This window comes from Nanorana parkeri, unplaced genomic scaffold (assembly GCF_000935625.1).
Source record: "Nanorana parkeri isolate BGI_ZX_2015 unplaced genomic scaffold, ASM93562v1 scaffold931, whole genome shotgun sequence".
In the NCBI taxonomy this organism is placed as follows: Eukaryota; Metazoa; Chordata; class Amphibia; order Anura; family Dicroglossidae; genus Nanorana; species Nanorana parkeri.
This window is the reverse complement of record NW_017307199.1, coordinates 597829-611667: the sequence shown is the minus strand read 5'-3', so window position 1 is coordinate 611667 and position 13839 is coordinate 597829. Positions and strand designations below refer to the sequence as shown.

At 45.7% G+C, this 13839-nt stretch overlaps 1 protein-coding gene across 1 annotated transcript in view; it reads right to left on the bottom strand.

Annotated features, from left to right (window-relative positions):
- The window catches only part of LOC108795091 (transmembrane protein 17A-like), a 63971-nt gene that overhangs the window by 37395 nt on the left and 12737 nt on the right, over positions 1-13839 (bottom strand). Inside the window, exon 4 of the mRNA XM_018566276.1 lies at positions 758-871. Coding sequence (XP_018421778.1) covers positions 758-871 — 114 coding nt within the window. The remainder of the gene's footprint in view (positions 1-757; positions 872-13839) is intronic.

The following is a 13839-nucleotide window of genomic DNA, read 5'->3' as shown; positions in this document are numbered from 1 at the left end:
GTGGGGGAAAGGTCGGAGTTATCCGTGTATCATTATAGTATGGGAGTTGGGGAACCTGGGGGGGGGAAGACCCCCAAGGGGGACCCGAGTTGGTTAGGTTGTTAGAGGGGGGGTGCTTGAACTCACCGCAACGTCCGAAACTCTTCTGTATCTAGGAATCTTCATCTATTTTCAAATTAAAATTAGGGGTGTGGCACTATAGCTTGGATTTGAACACCTTTTCCTTCTTTGGTTTACGGTAGGAGCTACAAGATGTTTGAAGCTCTCTCTGAGGATTACAGAACCCCACCCATCCATTTTATGAAAAGGAGGTGGTGCCTGTAATCCTTGTTGGAAATACAAGAGCATATTACTGACATTTTGATGTTAAATGTCTTTTGAGCTGTAGATGGCAATGTAGTGCAAATGTTACCCTCTATGTGCATACTTTACAATGCTGTATTCCGATATAAAGTTCTAATAAGCAAGTAAAACCTAATGCAGCATACCTCAAGATCTCAGTGCTTCATATAAACACATAACAATTCTGTCCTCTTTCTGTTGTCCTGATACAGTGGGGTGAATGAGTGTGGCCACTCTAGGGCAGCAAGTGTGTTAATGGCAGAATCACCAAGTGAAAATATAAGAAAGAAAATGTAGCCACCACATCGAAGGACTGGTAAGCTGCAATACGTTATTTTTTTTTTTTAGGTATAGATACACTTGAAAAAGTGGGTCCATTTTGTAGCCAACATAAATTAAATTTTTTTTTTATCACCTTTACTTGCAGGTTGCCACTGTATCCAAGAAAAAGTCGAATAACTTCAATCACAGACATCAGGATGAGTAGGGTTACCAAAATGAATTTGTAATGATCAGGAAGAAGTGCATACTGAAAAAGAAAAGAATGCATCCATTACAAACGTACCACATGGGTATGAAGTTATTAAAAAGAGCTGCATGTAATAGTGCACAAATATTAACATTTATGCCAAGCGAAAAGGCATTTTTTGGCTACAATGAGGAAATATTAGAACTCCTGCTGGAAATCCTGTTTTACATTAAAAAGAGATGTACCCTAAGTCCCTGATCGAAGCATGACAAAACTCAACACAATAAATACCATTCATTTCAATGCCCCCTTTGTACACCTGAGAGTTTTGTTGCAAGTTGTAAAAACGCAGAACACTAGAAAAAGTAAATGAGCTTTTTTTTTTGACAGATTACATCGGTCTACAAGGAGAAAGCCTTAGAAATGAAAATAGCTAACTTTTACCAGAATTGGGTCACTAATAAAAAGGGAAATTATGTCCCGAGTATTAATTGGCTCCAGTTTCCAAGATATAGCTTCAGGTCAAAATTACATCAAAATAATTTAAAATTACGAGGGGGGATGTGCGATTATGCTCCATAACTTTTCTGCAAAATGTGATATAGCAATGAGAATGGTGTCACACCAATCATTATAAATGTATCTTTTTATTGATACCAATAACAACTTTACATTCATTTATTGTTTTTTCATGTAACATTTTCATGCTTTTTGCATGAAAAACTAATGAGCTCTGACATCAGATTAAACGACAAGGTTCCGTCTTTATTCGGGAATTTAAATGGCACTTTTTGGCTTTTCTCTTGTGAACTGCAGTAGGATCATCCTTGGAGAGCAGTAATCGGCAAGCATGCACAGACTCCATTTCCCTTGGTATCTTTTCTCCATGCCTGCCATATCCTGGTGGAATCTCTCCCCATGCACATCACTCACTGCCCCACAGTTCAAAGGGAAATAGTCGAAATGAATGAAGTCGTGTTAAATAAGTGAATTTTCAGTAACATGTTTGCACTAAGTTCTTTATAGGACCTGAGCAAATTTTCCACGTGTTTTTCATAGTCCTCTGCCTTGCTGTTCCCGAGAAACTCTGTTGCCACAGACTTGAAGGCTTTCCATACATTCTTTTTCTTGCCGCGCAACAGATGATCAAACTTGTCATCTCTGAGAAGTGGACCGACAGACGCCTTCATTGATTTTGGCTTCACTAAGTCTTGAATACTTTTCCTAGAGATATTAAAACCTGGTTTTGTTTTGTCCATAGCCTTTACAAAGTTCTTTGACATCCCCAGCTTTATATGCAATGGAGGTAACAACATTTTCTGAGAGTCAACAAGAGCTGTATTTTGAAAATGTTCCTTTCCTGGCTCCCAGAACTGTTGGTCTTTCTTGACTTAATGAGAATCTCCGGCTCGACTGTCCCATTAACAGATGAAACGGCAGTACTTTGTCTATCCACTCTGCAGGCCAAGCAACAGGGCAACAACTTTCAAACCACCAGAGAGCTGCCACTGATGTTCCTCATACTTTATACACGTCAGCAGCTGTTCCATGTTTTCATATGTTTCAATCATGTGGGCTGAATGCCCGTCAGGAACGGATGGCACAACATTGCCATTGTGCAATAAAGCAGCTTTTACACTCGTTTAAGATGCATCTATAAACAATCTACATTCATCTGGATTGTGGGTAATGTTAAGGGATGACATTAAGTCAATCAATATCATTCCAATAAACAAAATCACCTGCCACTAAGAAATACTGAACCAGATCTTTTGGGCGATCACAGAAAATGGAGATCCTGACATCACTCTGCAAGAGGTTCCACTGTTGTAATCTGGAGCCGAGTAGCCCTGCCTTACTCTTAGGCAATTCCCTCACCAGGTCATTTTGTTCACTGTTAAATTAGATGTAGTTCAGCAGAAGCATACGGTGGGCTAAAGTTTGGGTCCACTGACATCGAGGGCCCCGGATCAGCTGCATCCTCCTCATCGTTTTTATCATCCAGAGAGTAGGATTCCGGTGGAACTGGAATATGCAAGTCCTTACCATTGGGTACAGGACACAGTGCGGATGCAATGTTTGGATATTCCATAGTCCACTTCTTTCTTGAGATCTCTTTTGCAATGGGGGGGGGACCCCAGGTCACAATCCCTAGGTCCACCCAACTCACCTAACAGGTACAGGGTATGAATCAAAGCACAGGGCAGACTGTAGACAGGAATTTCCAAGGACAAAACGAAGCACAGGGCAGACTGTAGACTGTTGGGATATCCAAGGACAAGCCAAAGGTTTGCGGTACATGGGCAAAATTTCAGGAATTCTGGTTCAATCACAAATGGGGGGCTCGGCATCTAGTTTGGGAAAGCTTTGCTCGGGCTGCGTCGTTCGCTGTCCTGGATTTAAATGGAGACAGGAAGAGGGAGGATCCACAGGATTGGCCACAAGCCGACTGCATTGATGACTGAGAAGCTGCTTAAGAAACAGCAGGAGTGGTCGACCAACGCCTAAAGCTGCCAGACTGGTACAAGAGTACCACTTTTGTCTAAGTGTCCCTGCCAGTGTAGTAGTAAGGGTCCACATACCTGACTCCAATTCATACCTGTGTGCCCCGATCCATGACACTTTCCCATATATGGCTCTAGTCACGGGTTGGCGACTACTAAGCAGGGTCTGAATTACCCTTTTTGATAAACTTCTAGACCTTAGTAGGTCTTCAGATACCAGGCTTCCAGTTTCAAGTCCAAAACTCCTGGATGCAAGACTGGCCCCTGGGACAAGAGGTCCTCTCTTTCTGGGAGGAACCAGGGTGGGAACACTGTTAAGGATAGAAGTGTGAACTATGCCCTCTTTGGCCAATAAGGGGCAATTAGAATCAAATCTGTCTCTTCTAGCAGAAATTTCTATATGACTTTGGTAAACGGGAGGAAATGTGTAACAAAGGTTGCCGTTCCAGGGGTTTGATAGGGCAATACCCTGTCCAAAGGGTTCAGAGCAAAATACATTTGCTACGTTGGCATTCATTTCTGAAGCAAACAAATCTAGCTCTGGTGTTCCCCATTGCTCTATTAGAAGGTTGTAAACCTCTTGATTTAACCTCCATGCTTCTTGTAGCACCTGTTAGCAACTTAGAACGTCTGCAATACTGTTCAGGGAGCCCCTGAGATAAGTTGCCGAGATTGAAACTAGATTCTTTTCCTCCCCCCAAAGAAAAATGTCCTTCGCCAACACCGGTAGTGAAGGACTCCTGGCACCTCCTCGTCTGTTTATGGAGGCCGCTGTCGCTATATTGTAAGACAGAATGTAATGGCTCTTCAGCAGTTCCTGGAAATAAAAGGACATTTAGTACTGCTTTGAGTTCTCTCCAATTTGTTGAAGCCTTGGCTTTCATTTTTGTCCACTGACCTTGAACAAAATGGTCTTCCAGATGTACACCCCCATCCCCAGGTGCTGGCATCTGTTGTAAGCTTCTGGGACATGGGGAAAAGACCAAAGATTTCATAGAATTCTCTTCTTGTCTAGGGTACTTTGCGCTCGGTCCCAAACCCTCAAAATAAAATTTTGGAGTGGTTTCTGAAGAAACTGAGCCCACTGGACTGCCAGGAACATTGAGATTTCCGACCCCAGTACTGGCATGATGAAATAGACTGAAACTGCTTGGCTAGCCAGGAGGCACCATGGCAGTCACACCAGGGGAGACACGCAGTTCCCAGTACTGGCTCTTGCCAAATACTGAGAGGGCAGCGTAGCCGGGGCATTCCCTGTAGCGTAGCAGCCTTTAGGAGAGGTACTGGGGCCATTGCTCACCAGCGCTGCACCACTAGGTACAGCCCCTGAAAGCTCTATATGGTAATGAATCCCCTCCGGATGGAGGAAACAAAATAACTGAAGGGGGATTGTGGCAGTGGTCCATTTATTCTGGAATGGTGATGTGTTACCTGTTGGGGGGAGGAGTCTCACACTCTCATAGGCTGTCCTGGAAGATGACTGGGGAAAATTTTTTTTGGCTTGACATACACTTTAAAGAGACCCTGTCAGGTCTCTAAATGGTTTTAGCCAGCAGATCCTTAGTGTAGAAGAAAGCATATACTCTCTTCTCTGGCAGCTTGTTTTTCCTTACTCTCCCCCATTCCAGAGATGCAGGCAGATGAAAGCATTTTCAGCATTTCACACTTTCAGGACTGTGTTCCTGCGTGTGTGCTTCCTTTAACTTAACATTAACAAAAGGGGTTAGAGGAAGAAACCAGTGTGTGACAGAGAACATTGTAATTTCACACCTCCAGGAGTGTAGATGCCTAAGTGGCTTTCTGAGGCTGCATTGCTGGAACGAGTGAAGGCATGAGAAACATGCCACTGAAGGGGGGAGTATACGTCTTAGATTTCACTGACTTTCTGACTTAAAACATCTAGAGACGCGACAGGATCTATTTAAGACAATTTGTAGTGCCTTCTTTTGTAGGTCACCCTCTTGACTGACAGCAGGAATTTGATTACATTGCAATGGTCCCAACCACGTCAGCCTATCAAACGGCACAGCTCTACTGGTAGGGTTTCCGCAAGGACAGACTGGTGGCCGGGCCATTTAGAAACAAATCTAAGGGGGTGTGGCCGGGATGTAGAGAGGCCGAGCCAAGCTCAGCTAGCCTGCACTCTTACTACATCCTTCTTCCCATCTTGCGGCCCTTTTGCATCCATCATTCTTTGGAACTTACCTCCTCCTCTCCCGGTGCTCTCCATTATGCCCTCCAAATCTTGTTCTTCGACTCACAGCCTGGAAAGAAGAAGTAGGGCCCTGCGACCATTGGGACGGACGCCATCTTGGCCTCTCGACTACTGTCATGTACCTGGGTGGAGACTGAGCTGACCAGAGGGCTACCCTTGGACCACTAGTCCAACTTCCCTGGAGATGATGACAGGAGGAGTGGGGACACAGGGACGCACGAGTGCCGATGTATTGGTAAAACGGCTTCTGAATTTGTGTGTGGATCTCAGAACGTTAATGGCAGGGACTGGGCCACGGGCTGGGCAGAAGCGTGGAGTAATGGGCTGGAGCTGACTTGTTGACACAGCACAAAGTCCAAGCAGGAAAGCCTAGTGGATCCCACAGATGAATCAGGAACGTAGTCGAGGTCACAGGCAAGGGTCATACACAGTGGAATACTTGCAAAGATAAGGTGCCAAGTTGATATTCGGGGTCACAAGCCAGGATCGAGCACAAGGAAGCCAGTTGCCAGGTTGAAGCGCCAAGTTGGTAATCAGAAACAGAGTCAGGGATGTAGCCGGGTCAGAACACAAGAAAGCCAAGCAGCAGGATCAGGAGACAGGATACAGCTGAGACCAGTCAGCAATGGATTCAGGACTCACACCGACTTTATAGTGGATCAGACGTCACTGAACATGCGTGCATGCATAACAGCATGCATAGCGAGTGAACGTTTGCGTGCATAGAATCAAATACACACATGCCCATTATGAAGAGCATATTTGCCCTTAAGTCTAAAGACAGGAAAACGCTGCAGAGTGCATGCATGAACCCAGGATGGCTTTCTGGTAAGTACCCTACAGGTACACTCCCTGCTGGAGGAATTGGAACATGGCCGACCAACCTGTTGTGGCTCCTGCTCAGCCTCCTACTGAACCACCTCTGATGGACAGTACAGCTCTCATTTTGGCTATTGAACAGAGCAACAAAACATTGCTGTTGGTGCGTATTGACCATCTTGCAGAGGAATGTTGCCTTATCTGCTGTGACTTGGATAAAACAGGCTCATCTAAGAGGAGTCCCGCGTCTCATCGGTGGAAGATTCCTCTGCGCGGCTGACAGATTCTCTGTGCTCACTAGTCTGGCTGCTTTCTGCCCATTCTGAGGATGCCGAAAATCGTCTCCGCTGCAATGTTCGAGTTTTGGGCCTGCCGGAAGGCGACCACCCCACCTTTCTTCAAGGATCTGCTGGGCCTCACCGAGACCTCTGCCACTTATGGTATTGAGCGGGCCTGATGTGTTCCTACTGGCTGGGACAAAGACAAAAACTGACATTACATAATGATAGAGAGGCATCTAGGACAAGGGGGATAAAAGTTGGTACTGCAACACAAACACTAAGTGGTCTTAAATGGTCTCCGAAATGTGCAGGTATTGCAACCATGGGTCCCATACCTTTTGAAATTTACCACGAGTATCCCTGAGGATGCTACTCAGCCTCTCATGCACCATTATCCATGACAATTTAAAAACAACCTGTCTGAACATAACTGCCTGAGATTTCCAGGCCTTTGCCAAAGAAAGTTTTGCAGCCAGAAAAAAGAACGACAGTAATTCATCTTCAGACAATACAATAAAACATATATAAAAAAATAAAAAAAAAGTGCCAAAGAGGACCACTCCCCTAGAAGAAAAATGACAAAAAGGATTTAAATATATACGAATATAGTAAAAGTTCTGCAGGTTTCAATCACCTCATAGTTCTAGCCGACCTGTGACAATGAGACTGTCACAGGTCGGCTCAGTAGATCGGGAGGTGTGCGAACACATACCGGCGTTCGCTCACCTCTAGATCCTGTCACGGCTCTCTGCCGTTACAGGGGAGGGGCTGGATTCCCCCCTCCGCCAGCGCTGACTGGCAGAACGGACGGGGGAGGGTACAGCTGGCTCTGCCTCTAGATAGGCAGAGCCAACTGTCAGTCACACAGCTGGGTGGATCCCGGCACAATTGTCGGGATCCGTTTCAGCTGCGGCGTCTCAGTATACTGCGAGCAGCAGCTTGCGGTATACTGCGGCGTCTCAGTATACCGCGAGCTACAGCTCACGGTATACTGAGACAAGGTTGACGGGAGGACGCTAGTTTGTGTCCTCCAGTTACCCTAAGGAAAACTATGGGGAAAAGCCTTAACCCTATAGTTCTCCTTTAAGATTAAAAACAATTGGAGAATGATACTCACAAGGATAAACAGAAATAGAGCTTTGTATGAAAATACATGGACCAAGATGCAAGCGACAGCTGCACAGCCGTTCCTGTGTGCCAGCAAGTATAGCCTGTGATGACGCATTTCCGGGGACACACCCCATTAATCAGATTCTGGCCTCCTCCATTTCATAAGCACTATATAGCAGCCATCAGCCTATCGGCAAGGATGCCAGGACATCATCATCTCAATCCACACCAGCTGAGGATGTGTCCGGCAGGGCACCCAAGACGTCCACAGAGATTCCCCGCCCTTAGCCTAAGGGAGCAGCCCTCCGGGCGGCTCGTCCAAGCTCTGAATAGCCTCTAGAAGGCACGCCCAAATAGGACATGTCAGTTTCTCCGTCCAATCAGCGGGACGGAAAACCGATCTAATGTCAGCATATAACATTTTGTGACAATTGAAAGCTGTCACCAAAAAGGTACCCTAAGTAAAGATACTTTTTAGGGCATACATTGTGCAGTGGGAGACTTATATTAACTGATTTACATATGTATATTGTGTTAGTAACTAGCAACGGGACCAATTGGCCTTCAATGACACATATACCTACTAAAAGGATGCCTGATCATATCCTCAAAGGACCAGTACTATCCTCGTTTGTTTTGTCGTCCCCACCTTTTCTTCATGTATTCCCATTACATTTCCACTTTATAGTGGACGCAATATTATACCCCTTATACCTATGTAGCCCCTATATAATGTACATATATGTGCTATCACAGTGATTCTTGTTCCTAACTGTAAGGAGTTAACTTGGCCCTGTGTGTGATCTGAAGGAGAGATTTGTGGGGATTGCAGTGCAGAGCTGACACTGGGGATTGTTAATAGAGCTCGTGAACTACCACTCCCAGGATGCTGTGCGAGAGGGAGGAGGGCTATGTACTGAAGTGACTGAGCGTGCCCAGTCTGACTGGGGGATCTGGAGGAGACAGGCCTGAGTGCGGCACTGTGTGAATTAGGACTGCATGCAGCAGAGCTGTGTGATTCCCACTGACAGATTTGGACACACAGAATCTGTACAGCAGCGCTCTGAAGGACGGATGTTCATCTGCTGAACCAGAGAGACTGTGTTCGAGCGCCTGAACCGAGGCCTAGTCGCATGGCTGAACCAGCCGCCGGAGTGACCCAGCCAGCCCAGCAGAGAGAGAGGGAGCCAGACGGAGCCAATTGAGAGGACTGCAAACATCCTGGATGGGTGAGGACCTTTTGTCGGGGACCCAGATGACTTCCCTCTATGTCACCTGAGCGAGAGAGAGAGAGAGAGAGAGAGCGCGAGAGAGAGAGCGAGAGAGACCGACCCAGTTCCTGCCAGCAGTCTTCATATCTTTCCAACTGACCTGAGGATTGGTGAGAGGCCTTTGGCCACGTTGACAACCTGTTTGTTGTTCATATCTGCACTACACTAAGGGCCCCAACGGCGGCTAGCTTAGGACACCACTACTGGCCAGTAGTATAGGGAGGTTCGGACATTGTTAAAGGGAGACCTTAAAATTGACATACACCCCATTCAGGGGAAAGCCTTTAGAGACAATTGGCCTCACATACCTCAGTACTGGTTGCCGTAGACCTGCTCTGTTAGAACTAAGGACCTGGCACTCGGATGAATGCCAATGTATGTATTTTTTTTCTTAGTGTCCTTACTGTTGAGGGTATAAAACCACTAGCTAGTTTTGTTGGGGTCCGCTAGGATGGTAGGGACTATTTGTTTTTGTCAGCATGTTTTTGCCCGGAATGCCCTATTGCACAGCTACTGCTCGCCCAGGTGTTACTTGGATGGGTAGCGTGGAGTCCGGTCTGTTCCTGGCTTACTACTTCCATGATGTTGTCCCAAATTATAATTATTGTCTTGGAATGTCAGAGGACTTAATGACAAATTTTCTCTTTTTTTTAATAAATTATTTATTTTATTAATGACAAATTTAAGAGATCCCTAATGTTCAAATTTATACAGTTTCACAAACCTCATTTTGTTTTTACAGGAAACTCATCTGATGGGTAATAAAATCCTTGCTCTACAGACATACCATGCCTCCTACTCTAATTCTGCTAGGGGCGTAGCAGTTTTACTAATTGAATTTCTGGATTTGCACATTATTAGTGATCCTGGGGGGGAATATGTGGTTGTCCTGGAGATCAGGGCAGTTCTTTGCTTTCGTCAATATTTATGTCCTCCCTGCCTTTACCCCTCACATTCTATACTCACTTTATACTAAAATAACTCCTTTTTCCCCACTTCCAAACTTTTCCTTTTGGGAGACTTTAATGCTATTTTGGATCCATCTTTGGATATGTTTAATCCTACCCATGCATTTACTCCTGACCTATCAAACTGGGCCTTGGCTCTAAATTTAACTGAAATATGGTGCTGGAAGCATCCCTGGGTCGCAGTGTTTTTTAAAATCTCTCTACTACCCTTAAATCTAGTTCCCATCTTGATTTGGCCTTTTGCAATGACTGTGCCTTGGCCTCTGTTCACAATGTTTCTTACTTGCCCTCAGGCCTTTCTGATCATTCTCTCCTGGAACAAACACTGGAGATTGGTGATGGCTGTGTGGCGTGTGGTTGGAGACTGGCTCCTAAGTGGATTTTGGACCCCTTGGTGTCTACTTGCATAGTTAGTATGCTAGAGCCCTATTGGTCATCAAATGAACACTACTACCCCTCCCATAGTGTGGGATGCCTTGAAGGCTACGTTACGAGGGGAATATATTTCAGCCATTAAAGCTGCTAGGGTGGCTCACACGGCCCTGACTGAACAGTTGGAAGAGGCCGAACATCTTGCAGCTTCTGCTCATACGGAGTTGCCTGATGAACCCTCCTATGCAGCATTACTAGACACTCGCAGAGCATTTGACCGTTGTCTGTATATGGGGATAAAAATAGTAAACACCTGGCGAATTTAACAGCTGAGCATCACTCGGTCACTATTGTCCCTTATATTCGTGCTAGAGGTTCATACTAACCTTTGACGCTACCGAGATATTGAAGGAGTTTCAGGCTTATTATTGCAACCTATACATTACCAACATTTGACCTAACAGAGTTGTGCACCCTTTTGGGTTCCCTTTCTTTACCCGTTTGCAGATGGAGGACGTTTCGTTTCTGGACTCTGCAGTCACGGTTGAAGAAATTGAGCCTGCCATTTGGTCTTGTCCACCCAATAAGGCTACTGGGCCTGATGACATACCTGGGGAGTGGTACAAATCTTATGCTTCAGTTATGGCTCCTAAGTTTAAGCACTTGATTATTGTTTTGCTGAAAACATAAATCGGCTGGCTCCATGTATGAAGCATACATTGCCCTTTTCCTTAAGCCTAGTAAGGATCCCACATCTTGCGCTCCTCTTAGAGGCCAATTTCACTGCTAAACTACGATTTGAAGGTTCAGACTAAAGTTTTGGCCAATAGATTGCGCAATGTGCCCCCTCTCTCCGATGTTTACTGCCCTAGTGATGGAACCTCTGGCTGTTGCTTCCTGATCCTCGTCAAATATCACTGGAATTCGGGTTGGGGCTTGGGAGAACTGGCTCTGTATGCAGATGACCTCATTTTGATGCCGAGTGGCCCTGGTCCTTATCACCAGGAGATTCTTGGGGGTCTTGGATCATTGGCTGGCCTTTTCTGGGTTTTGAGTGAATTGGGGGTAAATCCCAGAACTTGCGCTCCGATGGTCTACTAAACCTACTTATTTGGGTATCCGTATCTCTGCAAAGGTTGCAGACTAGTGTGATTTAAATTGGACTCCACTCCTGGTTAGCGTTAGGGACAAACTTAAAGTGGCATTAAATCCTCAGATTTTTTTAACATAAAATACTGTAATGTGTGCCTTACTGTAATCCATGGTTGTTTCCCTTCTCTTTGCTGCTCTTCCTTTTAAATCTGTATCTGTTCTCATGCTGGGCAGAACTTCTGTTTTGCAGCAGACTGCCTTGTCTCTGGAATGGATACATGGTGTCTGTGTGTACGTTTGAAACCTGAGCCAGCACTACAGGAAGAGGCACTCAGCTGAAAAGGGAAGTTCTCCCCAAGCATGAGAAGACATGAGGATTTAAAAGGAAGAGCAGCAAAGAGAAGGGAAACTACCATGGATTACAGTAAGGCACACATTACAGTATTGGTTTATGTTAAAAAATCTGGAGGGTTTTTTTTAAAGATAATTTTTATTGATTTTTGCAAGTGTCAGAGACACAACAATGATAACAACAACACCATCAACAAACAACAATTGGGTCAACATAACCCAGGCATTTACACATCAGTACACTCTCTATGTTTGTCACGAGGTTACACAAGCTGTGGATGCAATATTCAAGGTTCAAGACATGGTGATAAAGCTTTAAGATAGGTATCACAGAACATTGAGAAACCAACTCAGCCACATATATCAGCCGACCAAGAGTATCACCTAGGACTCATAGGTCCAGGACTGGGGGACTCAGGGCCAAAAGTTAGTAGTACTACCCCGTTTCCAAATTTGTGTTTGAGGAGGCCAGCCATGGGTCCCATATGCGGCCAAAGCGTGTCGGGTTACCTCTCTGCTCGTATGTTAGTTTATAAATGGGGAGTGCTTGATTGATCAGTCTTTTCCATTCGCCCAGGGTGGGGGCCGTCTGGCTACCCCAGACCAGGAGAATGGTTTTCCTGGCATAAAATAACAGGAGGCGGATAAGTGTCTGAGAACGGGAGGCCAGTGCTAGCTCCCCAAAGAGACCCAGGAGGCAGAATGAGGGGTTGCAAATGTTGGGGAAGCCGAGGTTGACCTCCATGAAGGAAGTGATTTCCGACCAAAAGGCTCTTATGACGGGGCATTCCCAGAAACAGTGCAAGAAGTCGGCCTCTCGCCCGCAGCGCTTAAAACAACGCGAAGTCGGGCGTAGGCCGAGTCTATGCATCCGGGCGGGAGTGTAGTAAACCTGGTAGAAGAACTTCATTTGGATCAGTTTGTCCCTAGACGCTATTACAGATGACATGTAGCTGCTCTCAAAGTCACCCCAATCATTTTCCACCAGGTCCGGGAGTAGCGACCGCCACTTCTGTTTGCGGTCGTCTAAGCTACCGGCTCTGGAGGACATGAGTTCCGCATAGTATGTGGAGATCAATTTTGACGAACCTTCCTCTCGCAGCATTCCCTCCAGGGGTGACTGGGCTGGTGTAAAAGTAGTTGAACCAAATTGGGTACGTATCGCATGCAGCAGCTGAAAGTAGGCCAAAAAATCAGAAGGGGGTAGTCTCAGCTCCTCCCTAAGCTGTGGGAAGGTAAGCATCACCCCATTTCTAAACAAGTGAGACAAGGATTTAATGCCTTTTGAGGACCAGAAGGCGGCTGATTGTAGACGTTGCAGCTCTGGGAGGGCAGGATTACTCCACAAGGGGGAGAAGGGAGAGTGGGACCATTGAGGTAATGATAAGCTATTAATAACATATCGTAGGATCCGGACAGTTACAGAAATCATCTCCCTTGCTGCTTTTGGGTATGATTATTCCCTCTATAAACTACATTTTGAAGGGATTCAAAGGAAGTTAGTATGGCTGCTTCAGTTGCTGTACATGCGTTTCCAGCTTGGGGGACCAGCCAGTCATGGACCACCACTTGACCCCCACTAACTGGGATGCCAAATAGTACATTTGAAAATTAGGAAATGCCAGGCCCACCATGGTGCGAGGGAGCTGCAGTACCTCCAGGGCCCCCCTAGGAGTGTGACCCCCCCCACAGGAACCCCGTGCAAATTGAGTCAATTTGACGGAAGTAGCTTTTTGGGACATAGCAAGGGGGCATTCGCTAGGATATACAGTAGCTTAGGGAGAAAGTTCATCTTAATGATATTGACTCTCCCCATAAGGTCAAGCGGTAGGTCCATCCACTGTTTAGTTTTCAATTGAAGAGAGTCAATAGTCGGGGCCAAATTATTAGTAATATAAGAGGAGAGGGGCAATTGAACCTTAACCCCTAAATATTTAAAGTCCTTTACCACCTTTAGCTTGGATACAGGATGGATATTCGCCACCGTAGCCTCATCTAGGGGAAAAAGGACTGATTTATCCCAATTGACCTTGAAGCCCGAAAAC